Raw genomic sequence first — 23,905 nt, 5'->3', positions numbered from 1 at the left:
TTGTGTGCTTTCAGATGCCTGAGAAAGGCTTCAGGACTGAAGTCTTTCTTGAATTAAAATAATTTAATGAGAAATTACCTCTTTCTCAAAAACTATGTTGCTTCATAGGGTGCCGTTTCTCACAATGTTTTATATTATCAACAGCTCTCCATTGGTCGTTACCAAGTTTCTGTGCTAATGAATAGTTTAAGTAATTACCAAACGTGTCCAGTGTCTTTAACAGGTTCAGGTCAAAAAGTCTAGTCTCACAATGTCTCTGATGCAACACAGTGGCATCAGTGACATTCCAGAGCTGGTTTTGTTTTGAAAATATACTTGTACACCCACATTCTTTCCAGCTTGAAGAATTCTATATCTTAAATTTAGCCCCTTAAAAAACTCAATTTGTATGGGTGCACAATTCTATTTGTTTTTCTTCACACACATGTGAAATATGTACAAAGTTTTACACAAAGAGAGAAACCAATTATTCCAGGAAAACATGGTATCTCACATTTTCATTAAAACATCTCCTTTTGGTCCAGTTTTATACATTAATAAGGACAACTTGTAAGCTCAGAAAATACAAGCTGCCACCAGAAAAGTTTAGATTGGAGGCAAATCTTGTGCAACTGTTTGGCAAAAGAATTTTGTTGCATAACTACTTGCTGCCAAACATCTCTTGGAATTTTGCGAAGCTATGTTTATGGAAAGAAGTCTGTAAAATAAAACAATTTGTGTATTATTTAAGGTGATGGTAGACTGCTCTTTGGTTTTCATTAAGTAAAATAAACAAACACGGTTCGTAAAACTAATTAACTTGATTACTGTAGTCATTTTGATGGATTGATGAAGAAAAAGTGATGGTATGATACTGGATATTCACAAATATTGTTCATGTTTTTTTGTGATCAACCACAAACATGAAAAAACAGACCTGTGAAAATGTGGGCTTTATAGTCTGTTGTTTGAGTCGGATGAAAGTAGTGTAAAACCATGCACAAAAACAACTCTTCCTTGATCCTTGGTTGATTTTGCAAAGATGGTCCTAACTTAAGACTAGTCCTAAGAGTTATTGAAAACTTAAGGGTAGTCCTAAGTTAGGATGAGTAACATGTCCTTAAGACTAGTCTTAAGTTAGGGTGAGTAACAGGTCCTTAAGACTAGTCCTAAGTTAGGGTGAGTAACATGTCCTTAAGACTAGTCTTAACTCTTTGTGAAAACCACCTCAATATCCACACTTTATATGACCAATTATATGTGATGTGATCAAGTATGGAGAAACAAGCCAAATAAGGCCTTTGGTTGTCAAATCAAACGACCAAATATAGTTTATTTTAAACTTTCCAACCATACAACAAAATGTTGAGCAAAGGTGTTTGGCTGCGTTTTTTAGTGCATTAGTAAAACATTTAGTACCGGTAGTAGTTAGACCATGGTTTAGACAATTTCAAAAGTGCTAAATATGAAATCCGTTAAGTACCTTGGATTATCTTCCCAACTGCAGTTGGGTCAAGTTCAGTTGTAGTTGGATGCGCCCATGATGAAGTTGGACAGGCTCAGCTGTAGTTGGGTTAGGCCAAGCTTGAATGTTTACCCAATTTGGGATATGCCCAACTATTGTTGGGCAGTTTCCCAAGTTGGATGTTACAATTTAACTGGCCTTTTTGTTGTTGAAAGAGTTACAAAATAACTGTTCGTATTGGACGGTGGTTTATTGATTTATGATTAAAAAGATGTTCACTTGAGCCAAACAAAGTGTACATGCTGCATAACAAAAATGCAATGGCATGGTGGTTGCAGTTTTTGGTTAAAATGTGAGTCTACAAAAAGAAAGTGATTATTGACCTGAATTCATTAGTCTGTCCTGCCTGATATTGTGAATAGAGATTTTTGATTAATCTTAACTGCATACATGTATGTTTCATACAATTTGCTTAAAGGCAGTGGACACTATTGGTAATTGAAAAAGACTAGCCTTCACAGTTGGTGTATCTCAACATATGCATAAAATAACAAACCTGTGAAATTTTGGGCTCAATCGGTCAGCGAAGTTGCAAGATAATAATGAAAGAAAAATAACCCTTGTCACACGAAGTTGTGTGCGTTTAGATGGTTGATTTAGAGACCTCAAGTTCTAAATCTGAGGTCTCAAAATCAAATTCGTGGAAAATTACTTCTTTTGCGAAAACTATGGCACTTCAGAGGGAGCTGTTTCTCACAATGTTTTATACCATCAACCTCTCCCCATTACTCGTCACCAAGAAAGGTTTTATGCCAATAATTATTTTGAGTAATTACCAATAGTGTCCACTGCCTTTAATAGCTAAATTTACATGTACTACTATATACTGTTTCCTAGTGTCTCTCTAACAATTGTAAACCTAAACTGCTCTTTGCCTCTAAATAAAACTAGAGGTGAGACTTGTTTGGATATACCTGTGATGACTCAAACTTCACTTTAGACAAATGTTGCTGTACCATTATTTGCCTGTATGGGTATAAAAGTGATGATGACGATGATTCGACTGTACATTGTATTAAAGATAATTTCAATGTGGATGTTTACAAAAAGAAGTGTATGTTTTGTTTATTTCATCTGTTTGTTCCCACGTGTGGGTGTTGTCTTCAGACTGCAGCATAAATTTTGAAATGTTAGTACAAATTATGGATTAAAAGTGTCGATTAAACTCCGAACCTTTGAGCCTACCCCCTTCAAATTCTTTTCTAAATTGTGCTAAATTTTGATAGAATTTGTGGACGCCAACCGGTTGAGATTTTTTCCATTTTGTTGCCCCAAGTTGGGTAAAAATGCTGGACTTCCCCGTGGAGATTTGTGTTACATTTTTGCCCCCCAAAAATGACAAAAATGGTCAGAAAGTGAAAGCCTTGTGGTATTTTACTTTTGGCAAAAAATTGCTATAAAATAACGGACTTAACTCTTGGATTTTTTTCTTATTCAATATTCGTCCCGTTGGTTGACCCGTTTCGGAATAGCCTAATAGTAATTGGACAACATTTTATCAAAATGCTGGACTTTCCCCTCGTGATTGTCCTAAAAAATTGGATAAACGCTGGACTTACCTCGTGTGATTTTTTTTTTCAATTTAACCAACAAGAAACTCCAATTATTTACCAAAATCTGTGACAAATTCTACTCACTGTTATCAGCTGTTTAGGCCTCAATAAAGTAGTTGTACATTCCCCCCGGGAACCCACTTCCTAAAGACCAGTGATCTTGACCCACATACGTACTGCTCTGGTGATATATAACCGAAATGCTTAAGAACAGAGAGAAGTCCTCCTTTTTAATTGTTTTCTCAAGATTATTTTGGCAAGTTTTGTTGACTCGAAACACTGCTTCCGCGAATCACACATCAACCTCAAATTCCGTCTATATTCGCGTATTTAATTTTGTGTTGTATTATTAATATTATTGTTTAGGTATTTATTATTCTATGGCGTGAGTAACTGGTGCCGTAGCTAGTCCAAGAACGTGTTGGACTGGGAGCTACGGGACCCGGGTTCAATTCCCGCGTGTGTTTTTTTCTTTTTCGCTTGGACGCAGTGAGTGAATTATTTAAGTAGTATAAAAATCATCTCCAAACACCAGCGGACACTGTGGCGACACGGTGTACTGGATAGTTCCATTGTGCGTGCAATCCAGAGCTGGGACACCGGTTCGAATCCTACCCGTACCAAGAGGGACATGACTTTTACTGCTTGCACCAGTAATGGATTGGGGTCCGTCATGTCTATCCCCAAATTAGGTGTGGATGATTTACCGTGTGGGAGAGTAAAGGAGGGACCGGGACTGCAAATCCCTGAAGGGTTCTAATGGGTGATCACCACGCTGGTTTCGGCCAGACTTTGAGTCCCCTGAAAGCCTGGTCGTCACTCTGACTAACTCTTTGCACAAAAAATTAATTTACTTTAACTTTATTTAACTTTAACAACTATATACCAAATTATTTTTAACCAAAACAAAGTTTGGCAAGTAGGCCTACATTTGCTTTTTCAAGCAAAGTTAACAAGGCTATAGCCTTCCGAACCTTTTCAAGCAAAATTTGACAAGTTCACAAGGCCTTATAGACATTTTCAAGCAAAATTTGACAAGTTCACAAGGCTATAGCCTTGTGAACCTTTTTCAAGCAAAATTTGACAAGTTCACAAGGCTATAGTCTTGTGAACCTTTTTCAAGCAAAATTTGACAAATTCACAAGGCTGTAAGCCTTATAGACTTTTTAAAGCAAATTTTGGCAAGTTATAGAATTTTTCAAGCAAAATTTTAAAAGTTCACAAGGCTATAGTCTTGTGAACCTTTTTCAAGCAAAATTTGACAAGTTCACAAGGCTATAGTCTTGTTAACCTTTTTCAAGCAAAATTTGACAAATTCACAAGGCTATAACCTTATAGACTTTTCCAAACAAAATTTGACAAGTTCACAAGGCTATAACCTTATAGACTTTTTCAAGCAAAATTTTACAAGTTCACAAGGCTATAGTCTTGTGAACCTTTTTCAAGCAAAATTTGACAAATTCACAAGGCTATAGTCTTGTGAACCTTTTTCAAGCAAAATTTGACAAATTCACAAGGCTATAGCCTTATAGACTTTTCCAAACAAATTTTGACAAGTTCACAAGGCCTTTTGAACCTTTTTCAAGCAAAATTTGACAAGTTCACAAGGCTATAGTCTTGTGAACCTTTTTCAAGCAAAATTTGACAAATTCACAAGGCTATAGCCTTGTGAACCCTTTTCAGCAAAATTTTACAAGTTCACAAGGCTATAGTCTTGTGAACCTTTTTCAAGCAAAATTTGACAAGTTCACAAGGCTATAGTCTTGTGAACCTTTTTCAAGCAAAATTTGACAAGTTCACAAGGCTATAGCCTTATAGACTTTTCCAAACAAAATTTGACAAGTTCACAAGGCTATAGACTTTTTCAAGCAAAATTTTACAAGTTCACAAGGCTATAGCCTTGTGAACCTTTTTAAAGCAAATTTTGGCAAGTTCACAAGGCTATAGCCTTATAGACTTTTCCAAACAAATTTTGACAAGTTCACAAGGCCTTTTGAACCTTTTTCAAGCAAAATTTGACAAGTTCACAAGGCTATAGTCTTGTGAACCTTTTTCAAGCAAAATTTGACAAATTCACAAGGCTATAGCCTTCTGAACCTTTTTCAAGCACATTTTTACAAGTTCACAAGGCTATAGTCTTGTGAACCTTTTTCAAGCAAAATTTGACAAGTTCACAAGGCTATAGTCTTCTGAACCTTAATTCACAAGGCTATAGCCTTATAGACTTTTTAAAGCAAATTTTGACAAGTTCACAAGGCTATAGCCTTGTGAACCTTTTTCAAGCAAAATTTGGCAAGTTCACAAGGCTATAGCCTTGTGAACCCTTTTCAGCAACATTTTACAAGTTCACAAGGCTATAGTCTTGTGAACCTTTTTCAAGCAAAATTTGACAAGTTCACAAGGCTATATAGACTTTTTCAAGCAAAATTTTAATAGCTAAACTTACATGTACTACTATATACTGTTTCCTAGTGTCTCTCTAACAATTGTAAACCTAAACTGCTCTTTGCCTCTAAATAAAACTAGAGGTGAGACTTGTTTGGATATACCTGTGATGACTCAAACTTCACTTTAGACAAATGTTGCTGTACCATTATTTGCCTGTATGGGTATAAAAGTGATGATGACGATGATTCGACTGTACATTGTATTAAAGATAATTTCAATGTGGATGTTTACAAAAAGAAGTGTATGTTTTGTTTATTTCATCTGTTTGTTCCCACGTGTGGGTGTTGTCTTCAGACTGCAGCATAAATTTTGAAATGTTAGTACAAATTATGGATTAAAAGTGTCGATTAAACTCCGAACCTTTGAGCCTACCCCCTTCAAATTCTTTTCTAAATTGTGCTAAATTTTGATAGAATTTGTGGACGCCAACCGGTTGAGATTTTTTCCATTTTGTTGCCCCAAGTTGGGTAAAAATGCTGGACTTCCCCGTGGAGATTTGTGTTACATTTTTGCCCCCCAAAAATGACAAACATGGTCAGAAAGTGAAAGCCTTGTGGTATTTTACTTTTGGCAAAAAATTGCTATAAAATAACGGACTTAACTCTTGGATTTTTTTCTTATTCAATATTCGTCCCGTTGGTTGACCCGTTTCGGAATAGCCTAATAGTAATTGGACAACATTTTATCAAAATGCTGGACTTTCCCCTCGTGATTGTCCTAAAAAATTGGATAAACGCTGGACTTACCTCGTGTGATTTTTGTTTTCAATTTAACACAACAAGAAACTCCAATTATTTACCAAAATCTGTGACAAATTCTACTCACTGTTATCAGCTGTTTAGGCCTCAATAAAGTAGTTGTACATTCCCCCCGGGAACCCACTTCCTAAAGACCAGTGATCTTGACCCACATACGTACTGCTCTGGTGATATATAACCGAAATGCTTAAGAACAGAGAGAAGTCCTCCTTTTTAATTGTTTTCTCAAGATTATTTTGGCAAGTTTTGTTGACTCGAAACACTGCTTCCGCGAATCACACATCAACCTCAAATTCCGTCTATATTGGCGTGTTTAATTTTGTGTTGTATTATTAATATTATTGTTTAGGTATTTATTATTCTATGGCGTTAGTAACTGGTGCCGCAGCTAGTCCAAGAACGTGTTGGACTGGGAGCTACGGGACCCGGGTTCAATTCCCGCGTGTGTTTTTTTCTTTTTCGCTTGGACGCAGTGAGTGAATTATTTAAGTAGTATAAAAAATCATCTCCAAACACCAGCGGACACTGTGGCGACACGGTGTACTGGATAGTTCCATTGTGCGTGCAATCCAGAGCTGGGACACCGGTTCGAATCCTACCCGTACCAAGAGGGACATGACTTTTACTGCTTGCACCAGTAATGGATTGGGGTCCGTCATGTCTATCCCCAAATTAGGTGTGGATGATTTACCGTGTGGGAGAGTAAAGGAGGGACCGGGACTGCAAATCCCTGAAGGGTTCTAATGGGTGATCACCACGCTGGTTTCGGCCAGACTTTGAGTCCCCTGAAAGCCTGGTCGTCACTCTGACTAACTCTTTGCACAAATTTACTTTAACAACTATATACCAAAGTATTTTTAACCAAAACAAAGTTTGACAAGTAGGCCTACACAAGACTTTTTCAAGCAAAATTTGACAAGTTCACAAGGCCTTATAGACAAGGCTATATGGTCTTATAGACTTTTTCAAGCAAAATTTGACAAGTTCTTTTTTCGGGCAGAATTTGACAAGTTAACAAGTTCAATTTGCCTTATAGACTTTTTAAAGCACTTTGAAAAAGGTTTTGCTTGAAAAAGTCTATAAGGTTATAGCCTTGTGAACTTGTCAAAATTTGTTTGAAAAGTCTATAAAGCCTTGTGAACTTGTCAAATTTTGCTTGAAAAAGTCTATAAGGTATATAGCCTTGTGAATTTGTCAAATTTTGCTTGAAAAAGGTTCACAAGACTATAGCCTTGTGAACTTGTCAAATTTTGCTTGAAAAAGGTTCACAAGCCTTGTGAACTTGCCAAAATTTGCTTGAAAAAGGTTCACAAGCCTTGTGAACTTGTAAAATTTTGCTTGAAAAAGTCTATAAGGTTATAGCCTTGTGAACTTGTCAAATTTTGTTTGGAAAAGTCTATAAGGCTATATAGCCTTGTGAATTTGTCAAATTTTGCTTGAAAAAGGTTCACAAGGCTATAGCCTTGTGAATTTGTCAAATTTTGCTTGAAAAAGGTTCACAAGACTATAGCCTTGTGAACTTGCCAAATTTTGCTTGAAAAAGGTTCACAAGACTATAGCCTTGTGAACTTGTCAAATTTTGTTTGGAAAAGTCTATAAGGCTATCACCTTGTGAATTTGTCAAATTTTGCTTGAAAAAGGTTCACAAGGCTATAGCCTTGTGAACTTGTAAAATTTTGCTGAAAAGGGTTCACAAGGCTATATATAGCCTTGTGAATTTGTCAAATTTTGCTTGAAAAAGGTTCACAAGACTATAGCCTTGTGAACTTGTAAAATTTTGCTTGAAAAAGGTTCACAAGGCTATAGCCTTGTGAATTTGTCAAATTTTGCTTGAAAAAGGTTCACAAGACTATAGCCTTGTGAACTTGTCAAATTTTGCTTGAAAAAGGTTCACAAGCCTTGTGAACTTGCCAAAATTGCTTGAAAAAGGTTCACAAGGCTATAGCCTTGTGAACTTGCAAAAATTTGCTTGAAAAAGGTTCACAAGGCTATAGCCTTGTGAACTTGTAAAATTTTGCTTGAAAAAGTCTATAAGGTTATAGCCTTGTGAACTTGTCAAATTTTGTTTGGAAAAGTCTATAAGGCTATCACCTTGTGAATTTGTCAAATTTTGCTTGAAAAAGGTTCACAAGGCTATAGCCTTGTGAATTTGTCAAATTTTGCTTGAAAAAGGTTCACAAGACTATAGCCTTGTGAACTTGTAAAATTTTGCTGAAAAGGGTTCACAAGGCTATAGCCTTGTGAACTTGTCAAATTTTGCTTGAAAAAGGTTCACAAGACTATAGCCTTGTGAACTTGTAAAATTTTGCTTGAAAAAGTCTATAAGGTTATAGCCTTGTGAACTTGTCAAATTTTGTTTGGAAAAGTCTATAAGGCTATCACCTTGTGAATTTATCAAATTTTGCTTGAAAAAGGTTCACAAGGCTATAGCCTTGTGAATTTGTCAAATTTTGCTTGAAAAAGGTTCACAAGACTATAGCCTTGTGAACTTGTAAAATTTTGCTGAAAAGGGTTCACAAGGCTATAGCCTTGTGAACTTGTCAAATTTTGCTTGAAAAAGGTTCACAAGACTATAGCCTTGTGAACTTGTAAAATTTTGCTGAAAAGGGTTCACAAGGCTATAGCCTTGTGAATTTGTCAAATTTTGCTTGAAAAAGGTTCACAAGGCTATAAATAGCCTTGTGAACTTGCCAAATTTGCTTGAAAAAGGTTCACAAGGCTATAGCCTTGTGAACTTGCCAAAATTTGCTTTAAAAAGGTTCACAAGGCTATAGCCTTGTGAACTTGTCAAATTTTGCTTTAAAAAGTCTATAAGGCTATAGCCTTGTGAATTTGTCAAATTTTGCTTGAAAAAGGTTCACAAGGCTATAGCTTTGTGAATTTGTCAAATTTTGCTTGAAAAAGGTTCACAAGGCTATAGCCTTGTGAATTTGTCAATTTTGCTTGAAAAAGGTTCACAAGACTATAGCCTTGTGAACTTGTCAAATTTTGCTTGAAAAAGGTTCACAAGCCTTGTGAACTTGCCAAAATTTGCTTGAAAAAGGTTCACAAGGCTATAGCCTTGTGAACTTACCAAAATTTGCTTTAAAAAGGTTCACAAGGCTATAGCCTTGTGAACTTGTAAAATTTTGCTTGAAAAAGTCTATAAGGCTATCACCTTGTGAATTTGTCAAATTTTGCTTGAAAAAGGTTCACAAGGCTATAGCCTTGTGAATTTGTCAAATTTTGCTTGAAAAAGGTTCACAAGACTATAGCCTTGTGAACTTGTAAAATTTTGCTGAAAAGGGTTCACAAGGCTTATAGCCTTGTGAACTTGTCAAATTTTGCTTGAAAAAGGTTCACAAGACTATAGCCTTGTGAACTTGTAAAATTTTGCTTGAAAAAGTCTATAAGGTTATAGCCTTGTGAACTTGTCAAATTTTGTTTGGAAAAGTCGATAAGGCTATCACCTTGTGAATTTGTCAAATTTTGCTTGAAAAAGGTTCACAAGGCTATAGCCTTGTGAATTTGTCAAATTTTGCTTGAAAAAGGTTCACAAGACTATAGCCTTGTGAACTTGTAAAATTTTGCTGAAAAGGGTTCACAAGGCTATAGCCTTGTGAACTTGTCAAATTTTGCTTGAAAAAGGTTCACAAGACTATAGCCTTGTGAACTTGTAAAATTTTGCTGAAAAGGGTTCACAAGGCTATAATAGCCTTGTGAACTTGTCAAATTTTGCTTGAAAAAGGTTCACAAGGCTATAGCCTTGTGAACTTGCCAAAATTTGCTTGAAAAAGGTTCACAAGGCTATAGCCTTGTGAACTTGCCAAAATTTGCTTTAAAAAGGTTCACAAGGCTATAGCCTTGTGAACTTGTAAAATTTTGCTTGAAAAAGTCTATAAGGTTATAGCCTTGTGAACTTGTCAAATTTTGTTTGGAAAAGTCTATAAGGCTATCACCTTGTGAATTTGTCAAATTTTGCTTGAAAAAGGTTCACAAGACTATAGCCTTGTGAACTTGTCAAATGTTGCTTGAAAAAGGTTCACAAGGCTATAGCCTTGTGAACTTGCAAAAATTTGCTAGAAAAAGGTTCACAAGGCTATAGCCTTGTGAACTTGTCAAATTTTGCTGAAAAGGGTTCACAAGGCTATAGCCTTGTGAACTTGTCAAAATTTGCTTTAAAAAGTCTATAAGGCCTTGTGAACTTGTCAAATTTTGCTTGAAAAGGTTCGGAAGGCTATATAGCCTTGTGAACTTGACAAATTTTGCTGAAAAGGGTTCACAAGGCTATATAGCCTTGTGAACTTGTACAATTTTGCTTGAAAAGGGTTCACAAGGCTATATTCCTTGTGAACTTGTCAAATTTTGCTTGAAAAAGGTTCACAAGGCTATAGCCTTGTTAACTTTGCTTGAAAAAGCAAATGTAGGCCTACTTGCCAAACTTTGTTTTGGTTAAAAATACTTTGGTATATAGTTGTTAAAGTTAAATAAAGTTAAAGTAAATTAATTTTTTGTGCAAAGAGTTAGTCAGAGTGACGACCAGGCTTTCAGGGGACTCAAAGTCTGGCCGAAACCAGCGTGGTGATCACCCATTAGAACCCTTCAGGGATTTGCAGTCCCGGTCCCTCCTTTACTCTCCCACACGGTAAATCATCCACACCTAATTTGGGGATAGACATGACGGACCCCAATCCATTACTGGTGCAAGCAGTAAAAGTCATGTCCCTCTTGGTACGGGTAGGATTCGAACCGGTGTCCCAGCTCTGGATTGCACGCACAATGGAACTATCCAGTACACCGTGTCGCCACAGTGTCCGCTGGTGTTTGGAGATGTTTTTTATACTACTTAAATAATTCACTCACTGCGTCCAAGCGAAAAAGAAAAAAAACACACGCGGGAATTGAACCCGGGTCCCGTAGCTCCCAGTCCAACACGTTCTTGGACTAGCTGCGGCACCAGTTACTAACGCCATAGAATAATAAATACCTAAACAATAATATTAATAATACAACACAAAATTAAACACGCCAATATAGACGGAATTTGAGGTTGATGTGTGATTCGCGGAAGCAGTGTTTCGAGTCAACAAAACTTGCCAAAATAATCTTGAGAAAACAATCAAAAAGGAGGACTTCTCTCTGTTCTTAAGCATTTCGGTTATATATCAACAGAGCAGTAGGTATGTGGGTCAAGATCACTGGTCTTTAGGAAGTGGGTTCCCGGGGTGAATGTAAAACTACTTTATTGAGGCCTAAACAGCTGGTAAATGGGAGTTTCTTGTTGTGTTAAATTGAAAACAAAAATCACACGAGGTAAGTCCAGCGTTTATCAAATTTTTGAGGACAATCACGAGGGGAAGGTCCAGTTAATAAGTCCAGTCTGTCGCTTTACTCATTACACGCACTGGCTTATGTTCATCTGCAGATAAAACCAGACTTACTGAACACAAAGTTTCCCAACGCACTCTACAATCTGCTGCTGATAAGTCATTTTCATTTGCGGCTCCCAATCATGGAGTAGTCTCCCGACACATATTCTGTGCTCAGCAACAGCACTTCAGATGTTCAAGAAAGGCCTCAAATATCACCTTTTCACCCAATGATAGCTCTTGTTTCGTGTTCATTGTTTCCCTTTCCTCAGTTTCACTTTTTTTTCTCAAGTGCTTCTCAACCGCTGTGATATAAATGAAACAGCAGTATATAAATGCCCTTTTTGTATTGTTGTTTTGTATAGTAACAAGATGTTGTCCTATTTTTATTTCAAAAATCAAAATGGATCAGCATATTGACAAACATTGAATAGGAAAACGAATGAGGGGTATAGTCCAGCATTTTTCTTAACTTTGAGCCCCAAACTTTAGAAAACAATTTTTTTTACAAGGGTAAGTCCAGCATTTTTATCCAATTTGGGCCCTAAACTGAAAAAATCACAAGGGGTTAAGTCCAGCATTCTTATCCAATCTGGGCCCTACACTGAAAAAAAATCACAAGGGGTTAAGTCCAGCATTTTTATCCAATTTGGGTCCTACACAAAAAAAAATCACTAGGGCCCAAAATTGAAAGGGGTATTCATAAAATTTGAGCGAAAGCTTGAACAAATTGCAAGGGGTTATTTTTGTATCATATTTTGGCCAAAACGCAATAAAAAATCGCAGGGGTAAATTAACTCAAGCATTTTTATCAAATTTTTGCAACAAAAATTGAGATAATAGCAAGGGGATTGCTCCGTGGAACAATTGACTTTAAAATGATGCCACTTATAACTAGAACTAGTACAAGCCGTGCACAGCGCCCTCAAGGTTGAGCTCCGTTAATGTAATTAACCTATGACCCTTTGTAGCGTTAGTCCGCCATTCTTCGTCCGGAGGAATAGGAAGATGTGATCCAATTTATTATAGTTAATTGATCATTCTTGTACATTCAACGCTGCGTTTACCGCTAAAAGTGAGTATAACAATTGTAGTATTTATTGGATTAAGGTAAAGCCGCAACATTGTCATTCAAAGCGTAGAATAAGCCCCAAAATGCCGGATTAGTTCCTTGCTCGACTAAACTAACTGTGGCTATGGCCGGGTTCAGAAATAAGAGTAGTTCAAGTTGGTTAGAGCGACTTCTATTTTCTAAACTTCCACAAGTCCTGCATTGTTGATTCGTTGATTGTTGTTGTTGACAGTTCATTCGTGTATGACCGTAATGCGTGTTTAGGAGGGATGTATTTGGGCAGCCATGGCAGACCTTTCAAGTTTTCTATTAAATTTTTGGAAAAGTTTCCGTATGGCGCCACCACTTTTTCATTCGATATGAAATAATATAGTATCTAATTTACCTCAATGAGATATCCCTTTTTGTAAAAATGAGTGAAAAAGTGGTGGCGCCATACGGAAAGTTATCAAAATTTTTATTTTAGGTTTTAAAAGGGAAAAGTTTCCGTATGGCGCCACCACTTTTTCATTCGATATAAAATAATATAGGAACTTATTTACCTGATTGATATATCCCTTTTTGTAAAAATGAGCGAAAAAGTGGTGGCGCCGTACGGAAAGTTATCCTTTTAAAGAATAACACTTTTTATTAATTAGGCCTATTATTTATGTTAAACAAGTGTTGTGTAAGTTTAAGACACTGGACACTATTGGTAATTGTCAAAAACCAGTCTTCTCACTTGGTGTATATCAAATCATGGAGGAATTCCTCCATGATCAAATACATACAATGACAAACCTGTGAAAATTTGAGTGTACTTTCATCATGTTATTGTTAATCTGTGTGTGTGATCTTTCTAAGTACTAATAGTGTTTTTCTTTAAAATTCTGTAATGTTCCTTTAAATTAAAAACAGTTAATGGCATTTTAAATTATGGAGGTCCCGTTGCGGAAAACAAAATTGCTTCTCGACATTTTGAAAGCTGTATAAAAAATATTGAGTAAACACTAATCAAAACTGTGATTCCAAGGTATTAAGTTTGTTGAAAAGTCATTCTCAGAAGTACAACTTGTTTTTGTCAAGCAGAGAATACCAAACAAATCTTGTTGTCATATTGAATTGTAACCAGTTTGTTCTCAACTTATTTTCCAGATCCAAGTTTCTATTTACCAAAATCATCAATGGACTTCAACCGGATTGAAGCTGAGGAGAGGCATATCTTTAAGCTATGGACGCTTTGCCGTGTCTGCGGCCAAGCTGGAGAGAAGTTACAGTACTGCTTAGATAACTACAATGATCTACTCCATGAGCTGTATTCCCTCGACACCAGTAAGGATGACCCTGCCATTCATCCACAGATGGTCTGCCAGAATTGTCGCGTGACCCTCCAGCCTTATCTAAAGAAGGTCCCAAAGTCAAAGATTGGTAAGGCACGCTTGCCATCTCTCCCAGCATTGTACACTTTCAAGAGACACAGTGAGGAGTGCGATGTTTGTGACCGAGCCTCTGGCTTGCTGCCCAAGAGGAAACTCTCGATGGATTTGTTAGAGGTCTCACTCTCCAAGGCACCGAGACAAGATGCTGGTCCTGAGGAGGGCGATGGGGTAGTTGGCAACGCTTCAGCACAGAGTAAAGGAAGCCTTGATGAGCTAGGAGCGTCACATGAATCGGACAGAGCTCAAGTCCTTCTTCAAGCTATCCAGGGGGCCATTGGGGAAGAAGTTACCATCGATAACGCAGACGAGGTGATGGACAGACCTGATGAACAAGAAGGCTTTACTAAGTACGTCTACCTCAACATGATCCGCAGGTTCAAAGCTCGTGGTATCAAAGAAGACAAGACTCGTTACAGTGTCGACGTCAGTCGTTTTAGACAGAAAAACTTTGCGTCCACTTTCCTGACCTGTTCACTCTGCAAACGTCTCCCACTAAAACCAGTGACGACCGAGTGTAAGCACGTCTTCTGTGAGACCTGCATCAGTGATTGGTTAAACTTTGGTAATGTGTGTCCCAAATGTGAGGAGGTGATCGTGGAACTTTCTGATGCTTCCGAACAACTGAAACACCTGTACCTGCTCCTAGACGCCCCTTGTTCTTTTGCCAGCAAAGGATGCGAAATGAAACTAACACCATTTGAAATAAACAAACATGAAAAGGAATGTCCGTACAGCGGCAAAACAGACCAGTCGGACTCGAGTGATGAGGACGAATCAGAGCAGCAGGAATCGGTAGAAAACACCGACAAGTTTCCTCCTCGAAAGAAGAAGTCCTTGAGGTTTGTCACACAGAGAGTGGCCACAAGTAGAACAGAAGAACTAACAGAGTTTGTGGAGAACATGTGCGCAGCGGGCACGGAAGACAAGGTGGATGTTTTATTTTACATGCTAAAAGATGCTCTGTTTGATTGCGAAGACCCCCGTGCTAAGGATGTAGATTTTCTATGGCGAAATAAGCGGAAATCGTTGCTGATCAGGCCAAAAGGACGACGGGCGGCTGCACCAATTCCTCTACCGAGGCCCCAGAGACAAGTCAGTCGGAGAAAGGGTACTCCTAGGAAGAGGGGTCGACCAAGAAAAATAGTTGAAGTGTGTGTGGCCAGTGATCCAGATCTTGACGAAGAAGCCCAAGAGGTTGAAGATGACAGAGAAGACACGGATGCAACTTGGAAACCACCCTCTGGTGTTGGGAGGAGGCAAGGGGGAGGTGACACAGAAGAATCAATGGAGGAAGATGGAGATAAAGAAAAGGAATCAGAGACAATTAACTCTAGCGAAACAGAGACTGGTGCGGACCAGGGGATCACCAATACTAACATTCTTGTTGTGCAAGTTGTCGAGGAGAGTGCACAAGGAACAGATGGACCATCAGTCAGTATTTTGTAGATAGTCTTTTACACTTTCATTGCTCTGCTGGCCACCAAATTCTGTGCTAGCAATCACCATGCTAAAGGGCAAGCGCCAAATTTCTGTGTTAGCATTGTAAGCGAAGAGTGTCTAATAACGTGGAGTATGCATGTGCACAGGCAAACCTCTCCTGCTAACCTGTGAAATTTTTCATAAAACAACGCCAAATTGAGCTCAAACATTTCTAAATGAGCTGAGATTAGTGACAACTGGGGAAAAATCGCTGCACAAAAATGTTGTTTTCTATTTTTAAAAATGATTTTCTATTTGAAAAATAATTTCATCTCTTGAAGGTACAATAAGTGGAGGGAGGCCAGAGTATTGGCATTGTATATGGGGCTATGGTAGTAGTGCTACAAAACTTAGCTTGCTCCTGTGGGAAAAAGTCCAATGAACAAAGACTTCTTCCATGTTTGATCATTTGGTATGGATTTAATTGCTCGCCTAAAACTCCTTTTGTAATCATATTTTGATATAAGTTTGTATTGTGAGTCTGTCTGTAAAAATCGCTTAGGGTTTTGGTGTGCTTTCCATGAGTTATGTTATAAAATTTGTTTGAAAAAAGGGGAATTTGCTATTTGAAAAGCTTGTTAAATGTAATTACTGCCAAATAAAAAGTCAGGCAATTGTGTAAAAAGAGCACAGCAAGATATGTTTATCAAATACTTCAATATTTTGTTTGGGGTAAGAATGGTTGATTGTATGATGATACGGGGGTACATTTGATATACTGTCATTGTTAGAGGTAAATGTACTGTACAGGATTGGTGGAGCTGACAAAATGGTAGCAGACATAGCAGAAAGTGTAATGATTTATGTGATCAACTTGCAGAAATGAAATTGCAAACCTGTGCAAATTTGGGATTAAATTCATGTTTTGAGTCCAGGGAAATTAGTGAAAAACCATGCAAAATTTTCGGTTTAGGTTTTAAGATACGTTTTCTTGAATATGCACTTCATAATCGGTAAGCTTTCAGACTACAATCAAATGATTACATTTGTTATATCCTTACCAATCCTCTACATATATAATACCTACATGTATAGACCGTATCAAGTTTACCCCTTTGTTGCTATGAAATTGGCCGTAAAGTAGGGCAAGCCGTATGTGCGTACACCAATGAAGCACGCACTGTTCCCTGTTTGATTTCTTTGTGATGCACACACATGTACACGCACACAGACGCTCACAGGCGCCATGTTGTGAGCAGCTATTTAAATGGTCATGTCATATTCCATAGACAGATGATGTGGGGAGGGGGAGGAGCACAGTGATTCCTCTAGATGTGGACTTGTAAGATAAAAAAAGAACAATTGGAAAATGAGAAATGACCACAATTAAAAGAAACCAAGGAAGAGCATTTGCAAACAAGATCTATTACTTATTTATTTCAGTGTTAATGAATGCACTTTTATAAAAAAAACACCCCACAATTATAAAAAGTAGAGCATTTGTAAATGACCTCTCTTTTTATGCTCACCTTTTTCAAAGTAGTTCATAAACAATTTAAATTTTAACACGTTGGACGAAATTTACAAATAAGGCATCTCAGAATACTTGTATTTAAACAACTTGGGTCTCTGTATAATAAATAACAACAATGTAAAATGTTTAAAATTGATTCAAAACTGGCAAGAAATAGGAATCTAAGACAATTCTTTGGAAAAACGTATTGTTTCAGACAACATACACATTTATATCTTTTCCTGCTAACATCTTTTTCACAAAAATGTAAATTATCAACGATATGGATTTATTTTTACCCCACTTCAAAAGACCAAGAATTCAGTGAGATATCTGAAACAAATACTTACTTCCACCCCCCCCCCAATTACATAAATCTGAATTGCACAACATTTGTTTAACTGGAATGTCAACTTCAACAATCAATTGTAAAACTTTTAAAAATCCAAATTTAGATCAAACTCATCAATTATGATTGGAACAACTTACACTTATCATATTAAAATTTGGTCATGTTCCCTGTAGACAAAACACATCCATGAGTACTTATTATCATTTCACAAAAAGGGGCCAGACTGTTTGGAATTAAACCTGGATTGAACAATACATATAGAAAAAAAAGCAGAGGAAATATCACGAGGAACAATAATCAGTACTTGGAATATACAACCTGAGAAGCGTTACTTTTGAAGTAAAATGCTTTATATTATTGAAAGCTCCTATAGGCTTCCAACCAAAAGAGTGTATTGAGAAGCGTTACCTTCACTTTAGTAGACAGGATACTTTGTCTTGAATGTAGAGGCTGTCTACTTGGTAGCGTGCATATGCTCCTCTGGGCCATGGGGATCCATACACTTTGATCCAATCTTCCTGATACGAGTCCGATGATGTGAGTGGAGGTAATACAAATAGACTGAGAACAACACCCCACCTATCACTACACTGGTTACAGCTATCACTATCATCTGGGTAGGGTTAGGCAGCGGTGCCAAGTCAATGTAAACCTAAACCAAAACAACATTTTATTTTTGTTAATATGAAGGAACAGTCTCCAGTGTTTGAAACTTATTTCTGTCAAATTAATTCATAAATTCATGGTTACACTCTAAAATTCAGAGTTGGACTTGTATTTCTAGTATACATTGAGATTTTCTTAAACAAATTTCCATAAATAAATAAACTGGGATTGCCATATTAAAGATGAAATTCCGGGCTTGTAACACCATCCAGAAAGCGTCTTTTAAGCAACTGTTGCTTGTTTTACATCCTTGGAGTCTACTTGTTGACAAATGGTAAATGTTGTGATAGCTTAAAACACTCTGTAGCTAACTGGCTCCCTAACTGCTCTCTAAGACCATAGTTGTGAGAACATTAGTTCAATGTCACAAGAATAAGGAGAGAGTCGCAATGTCATCAGGACAAACATTTAATGAATTGTCCACAAGTCTATATTGCAGATGTACTTACCTGAACTTCATCCTGTAGCCTGCAGTAGGAAAATCCTTGGAAGACTGTAGCCCTGAAGTGGTACAGCCCTGAACCCTAAAAAGCAAGCATTCATCTACTGAAAATGGATTTGGTAATAACAGTACAAAATAGAGTAAAGTACAGGAGAAGCTGCCATTCCCAAATAAAGCACAGCTACCCCCTGGACATAGGTAGGACTGGAGAACATGGAAGTCCCTCTTTAGACTACGTACAACGGTGGGACAACGCAAGACAACCATTGGGGATACACCGGTGATGACACCGTTTGCGATTGTGGCACATCACCCTAATGTATGCTACACCTTTCTTGATGCCCATCCCTTGGTGAAGACTATAAGGCTGTGAGATATGTGCCCGATCCTGGCAGTTATGCCCCTGTGTCTATAGGTCTAGTCATGCCCCTGCCCTGCCCTCCAGTAAATAATTTCCCTAAATCCCATACACAAGAATAAAGTACAATACCCAAAACAGCTGACTGTTTGATCGACTTGTTCTGCTGACTTACAGTGAGTATCAGCTTGACTGTACTGGGATTAATAAGCTGGCTCTCATTAAGAATCACTGACGTCAAATCAGAACTAATCTTATCCAGGCTTGGGTTGGATTCACCTGGAAATACAAAACAACAGACAAACAAACAATAAATAAAACGGTGTGCTATGGCTGAAAGGTCTAGTTCACCAGACCCAAGCTCTTGTTTTGTTAGCAGCAGAGTGTTGGTTCGAATCCCTATCATGAGCCATAATTGCTTCATAATTGTTGGGCAGGTAGTGCGTTCTGCTCTACCAGCCAGGCTCCTCAGGGATGATAGCCTATGCTATGCCTCTATTCTTACGGACTATAAAAGGGGTAACCCTGTTTCAGCCCCAGGAGTAGGTGGCATCTCTCTCTAAAAAAACTTTAAACAAATAAGTCAATGGCAATAAGTTAGTTTGAGGACACTATTGTAGGGTGTCATGGCCGAGTGGTTTAGAGCATCAAATTCAAGTTGTGGTGGTTAAAGTCACTGAGATGTAGGTTTGAATCCCGGTCATGACACTTACCTTCCACTATGTAGTCAGCTCGTCCATTGACCTCATTCAGCGTGATGACATAGGGTTCTCCTAACTCCACAGTTTTCTTCTCATCTTCTACGATGTGGAACTTCAGGGCCAGTTTGCCTGGATGCAACAGCCTATATGCCTAAATATTATGATATATCCACACACAAAGAATGTTATTGCTACCAAATTGGTCCTTATCACTCAAGAGGGTTAAGATTAATCTTAGGCTGTGTTTCACCCTTACTTGCTAAGCAAGGTGTGATGTCCAAATCATTGTGGTGATACTTACAACACATCTTAAGGTGAACCCTAGCACTATTTGAAATCCAGCCCTGAGAAAATATCGTCTTGCTTGCTTGCTTGCAACAATTTGGCCTAATGGCCACAGCATTTAAAAATCATCACTTTGGGTTACTCTTTTTGTTTTACATTTTAGGTACCATTTCTTCATAAAACAGAAGGGGTAAGTGGTACACGCCTGGTGGTATTCTAGAAACAAGGAGCCATACCTAGGTGGGATAGTGTTAGAGTACGTCAGGTAACCATGGGTAAAAAACCTCCTGGGGCCTCTAGAGCTGCATTCACTAGGGATGAGAGACAGAGTATGTAAAAGGCTTAAGTTGCTACTTACTCTCTGTCTACAGTCAGTGTATCTCTCTAATGAGGATAGCTTCATAGCATCAGTGCAGCCACAGTCTGCTCTACTGGCTTTGCCGTGGCATTGCTTGTACACACCAGTGTCCTACCAAGATAAATAAGCACTCATTAGTTTAGTCCTTCAGTCTCTGAGCTTATGAGGTTTACAAGATGAGACTTAAGTAGTTTAGGTTTGCGTTAACGCCCTTTGAAAATCTCTTCTGAGTAGTGTTGGTTTTTACAACGAGCTACGACCAATCTTAAGCTGTGTATCAAGCCTAGTAGCTAAGGAAAGTGAATTGTCACAATACACATCACTATGGTGATACTGACAACTCATCTAAAGATGAATCCTGGTGCTTAATTGTGAAATCAATCCTTAGGGTTGCGTTTTCGTGGTCATAAATCAGTAACTGTTTCAGTTGAACTAACCCCCCCCCTGTGAAACTGGATAGTCATCCCACTTGACCCCCCACCCCCTCTTAAAAAAAGGAGAAGAAAAAAACCACAAAAAAAACACAACATCTTTACCTGTATCCAACTTGACACGAGACACTAACGGTCCGGAGGCAATCCTAATTAAACTGGATTAGAAAACACACTATGGGAAATGATAGCAGATTGAAAGAAAGCTTCGAAGGAATTGATGATGGGATAGACGAGTAGGACAGACAGACAAAACAAAAGACCAACACATAGATTAGATGTAGGCCTACCTACATGTAGCTGCTCGGCCAAGACATAATTTAAAAGATAGCAGTACCTTGGATATCTGATAGATGTCTCTTGGTCTTGGGAGACCAGGGTCAGCGTTGTATACATTATAACTAGTAGGGATGGAAATACCAAGAGGTGACGGCGGCCGGTAGTTAACCTGAAGAACAAAATAATCCACTTCAAACATTTAGTTTTTGCAATCAATTTAGAAAGTGCTCTTCGCTAAGGAAGCTATATGGACAATATTGCATTATGGCATGTACAATGGAATGACATCATACTTAATAAAAAACCCAGAATTACACAGTGAAAAAAGAATAATTCCATTTTTAGCACCCTCTCCATTGGTCAGATTATAAGATTATCCACTTACCGGAATATCAATAAGGACAGGTCTTTCCTTGTTGTCTTTCGGAGCACCGTACAACAACTCTTGCTGTGTCAGTTGGGGCTCGTACAGGTAATGAAGGTGCTTCGTGGGTGGACAAGTTGCCTTGAATGTTAGGGTGAATGACGTACGAGTGCACGCAAGGGATGCTTCTGGAAGGTTAAAGGTTACGGCAGATGACCCCTAAAGTGGGAATTGGGTTAATGTGGATTAGTGACTACAGACGAAGTTGGTTCGACCCACAAAAGGAGAGCTACAGCTTTTTATTTAAAAAAGAAACTAATATTTCATCCAAACAGGCCACATCCATGTGTTTTTACAACACTTGTTTAACATCTCAGAAGTGAATCAAAAGCTAAACGAGCTTGAAATTTCATTAAGAAATCTATCAACATCCCCCCAGTTTACAGACATATTCCATTTCAACTTTTGAAGCTCCAGTAAATCAACTAATACACTCACACATGGTCCCAATCACCGGGTTTCCACTATGGACCGTGTTTACGAGGATATACGCGATCTTTTTTTTCCCCTGCTTCTTGGTTATAATTCTCACCTTCCCATATAAGCGGTTTTTGACGGTCATCAAAATCTTCTCCGAGCCGTGCTTATCCTTGACGTAATTGGAGCTTACGCTGATCACTCTGGGGTTGGCCACACGAAAATACATCAAGGGCTCATTGGTGACTGCATGTGGGAGAAAGGGGAAGGGAGAAAAAAAATAGGCTCATTCGGTGGACGATTGAGTGTGGGGAAATTGGACCAGTTGTTATGTCAACACTTTTTAATGGGAGTCAGGAATCGAGGAAGGAAAAAGAGATGAAAGTCATGAAAGACGCGAGGAGTTGATATTCAACTTATTTATATTTTTTGTGTATTAATTTTCCCTTTCCGTTTCTTTTTAGCAGGATGCCGTATTGATTTGGCATGACGAGTGGGATCTGTTGATGTACATAAACATGTCAGGATCTTGTAAGATCTTGGGGTTTCGATACCGTCGGTTGCCGGAGGCACTTTATTTGTGAGTTAGTGCAATACTTTGTAAAATCACAAGTCTAACACCTCCTTCATGAAACAATAATACAGAACCACCACTACTCAAAAATGAATTACACATGCAAAGTTTCAAATCCTACTTAATAATAATGTCATTTAGTAATTCTTGTAGTGAGGCCAAGGACTCCCATAAAAGTGAACTTAGTCTCTTAAAAAACAGAAAAGAAAGGATGTTTCTGATTATCCCGATCTACAGCTGTTGATCCAGCAACTTCTACTCAAATCAAATGGATTAACACTCATTCATGGACTGACGTCATAACCGTGTCTCTTTATAACATCTGCCTTTAAAACATGTTTTGAAATCAGCCACTGACTATATTAAGAAGTCATTTTTGTGGCCTCTACTCAACACTTGCTGACATCCAGAAAGCGACTTTTCTTTATTAATAATACACTTTATTGCTAATATTATTAATTGGCAAGTTTGTTGCACTATAGTTGACTCTTTTGCTTGTTGCAGTGAATCAGTCAGTTTAGGGCGGTACCTCACCTTCCATCTCTATGACTCAGGTTTGAATCCAATTGGGGCAACTATTGTGGATTGGGTTTTCAGTCTCTACCTTCCATCTCTGTGGACTCGAGTTTGAATCCAATTGGGGCAACTACTGTGGATTGGGTTTTCAGTCTCTACCTTCCATCTCTGTGGACTCGGGTTTAAATCCAATTGGGGCAACTACTGTGGATTGGGTTTTCAGTCTCTACCTTCCATCTCTGTGGACTCGAGTTTGAATCCAATTGGGGCAACTACTGTGGATTGGGTTTTCAGTCTCTACCTTCCATCTCTGTGGACTCAGGTTTGAATCCAATTGGGGCAACTATTGTGGATTGGGTTTTCAGTCTCTACCTTCCATCTCTGTGGACTCGAGTTTGAATCCAATTGGGGCAACTATTGTGGGTTGGGTTTTCAGTCTCTACCTTCCATCTCTGTGGACTCGGGTTTAAATCCAATTGGGGCAACTACTGTGGATTGGGTTTTCAGTCTCTACCTTCCATCTCTGTGGACTCGAGTTTGAATCCAATTGGGGCAATTACTGTGGATTGGGTTTTCAGTCTCTACCTTCCATCTCTGTGGACTCGAGTTTGAATCCAACTGGGGCAACTATTGTGGATTGGGTTTTCAGTCTCTACCTTCCATCTCTGTGGACTCGAGTTTGAATCAAATTGGGGCAACTATTGTGGATTGGGTTTTCAGTCTCTACCTGTCATCTCTGTGGACTCAGGTTTGAATCAAATTGGGGCAACTATTGTGGATTTGGTTTTCAGTCTCTACCTTCCATCTCTGTGGACTCAGGTTTGAATCCAACTGGGGCAACTACTGTGGATTGGGTTTTCAGTCTCTACCTGTCATCTCTGTGGACTCAGGTTTGAATCCAATTGGGGCAACTATTGTGGATTGGGTTTTCAGTCTCTACCTTCCATCTCTGTGGACTCAGGTTTGAATCCAATTGGGGCAACTATTGTGGATTGGGTTTTCAGTCTCTACCTGACTGTGTAACTGAAGCTTCCCTCTTTGTCTTCTACTGGGTAAAGCAGTGATTCAT

General features: G+C 38.3%; 2 protein-coding genes across 2 annotated transcripts in view; one reads left to right on the top strand and one right to left on the bottom strand.

Moving 5' to 3' along the window:
- Positions 1-12,580: 12,580 nt before the first annotated feature.
- LOC117303063 lies at positions 12,581-16,207 on the top strand. Its single transcript, XM_033787119.1, has 2 exons — positions 12,581-12,686; positions 13,818-16,207. Exon 2 carries the CDS (start codon positions 13,847-13,849, stop codon positions 15,545-15,547), a length of 1,701 nt encoding a protein of 566 aa, XP_033643010.1. The 5' UTR covers positions 12,581-12,686; positions 13,818-13,846; the 3' UTR covers positions 15,548-16,207.
- A 1,178-nt stretch (positions 16,208-17,385) lies between these two features.
- Positions 17,386-23,905, bottom strand: part of LOC117303291 — a 30,987-nt gene continuing 24,467 nt past the window's right edge. The window contains exons 12-19 of the mRNA XM_033787458.1: positions 21,862-21,992; positions 21,291-21,488; positions 20,964-21,074; positions 20,196-20,306; positions 19,565-19,703; positions 19,027-19,130; positions 18,501-18,575; positions 17,386-18,037 (exon numbers count right to left, since the gene is read on the bottom strand). Of these exons, the coding sequence (XP_033643349.1) occupies positions 17,840-18,037; positions 18,501-18,575; positions 19,027-19,130; positions 19,565-19,703; positions 20,196-20,306; positions 20,964-21,074; positions 21,291-21,488; positions 21,862-21,992 (1,067 nt within the window). The 3' untranslated portion in view covers positions 17,386-17,839. The remainder of the gene's footprint in view (positions 18,038-18,500; positions 18,576-19,026; positions 19,131-19,564; positions 19,704-20,195; positions 20,307-20,963; positions 21,075-21,290; positions 21,489-21,861; positions 21,993-23,905) is intronic.

Source organism: Asterias rubens, chromosome 19 (genome assembly GCF_902459465.1).
Source record: "Asterias rubens chromosome 19, eAstRub1.3, whole genome shotgun sequence".
NCBI classification, from domain to species: domain Eukaryota; kingdom Metazoa; phylum Echinodermata; class Asteroidea; order Forcipulatida; family Asteriidae; genus Asterias; species Asterias rubens.
The sequence above is the reverse complement of the archived record's forward strand: the minus strand, read 5'-3'. Positions and strand labels throughout refer to the sequence as shown.

Coding starts and splice junctions, on each gene's coding strand:
- LOC117303063 (XM_033787119.1), top strand. CDS start 13,847: ATGGACTTCAACCGGATTGAAGCTGAGGAGAGGCATATCTTTAAGCTA.